Source organism: Antrostomus carolinensis, unplaced genomic scaffold (assembly GCF_000700745.2).
Source record: "Antrostomus carolinensis isolate BGI_N321 unplaced genomic scaffold, ASM70074v2 scaffold16391, whole genome shotgun sequence".
Lineage (NCBI taxonomy): Eukaryota > Metazoa > Chordata > Aves > Caprimulgiformes > Caprimulgidae > Antrostomus > Antrostomus carolinensis.
This window is the reverse complement of record NW_010293683.1, coordinates 23,666-23,982: the sequence shown is the minus strand read 5'-3', so window position 1 is coordinate 23,982 and position 317 is coordinate 23,666. Positions and strand designations below refer to the sequence as shown.

The following is a 317-nucleotide window of genomic DNA, read 5'->3' as shown; positions in this document are numbered from 1 at the left end:
CCAGCCACAACAAGGAAGTTCTGATCAGAAATGTCCTCCAGCCACCCTGGCACCCCTGTACCCCACAACCCCCTGCCCTCCCTGGAACACAGGGAGAGAAATGGCCCCAGGAGGGAGAAGAGGCTCAGGGTTGGGGACACATTCCCTCACTCTCTGCCCCCCGCATGGCGCCAGAGCCCCCTCACCTGCTCTGGCCTCAGACGCTCCTGCACCCACTGGTACTCGATGCTGGTGATCTGGTGGAGGAGGCAGTTGCTGTTGAACTCAAGGCTCTGGTAGAGCTTGCTGTATGCCAGCCACTGCCTGGGGAGGAGGGA

The 317-nt window shown here is 61.5% G+C and overlaps 1 protein-coding gene across 1 annotated transcript in view; it reads right to left on the bottom strand.

Moving 5' to 3' along the window:
- Positions 1-317, bottom strand: part of UNC13D (unc-13 homolog D) — a gene marked incomplete at its 3' end in the record, with an annotated part of 10,557 nt that overhangs the window by 3,333 nt on the left and 6,907 nt on the right. Inside the window, exon 13 of the mRNA XM_010177383.2 lies at positions 186-303. Within this exon, the coding sequence (XP_010175685.2) occupies positions 186-303 (118 nt within the window). The remainder of the gene's footprint in view (positions 1-185; positions 304-317) is intronic.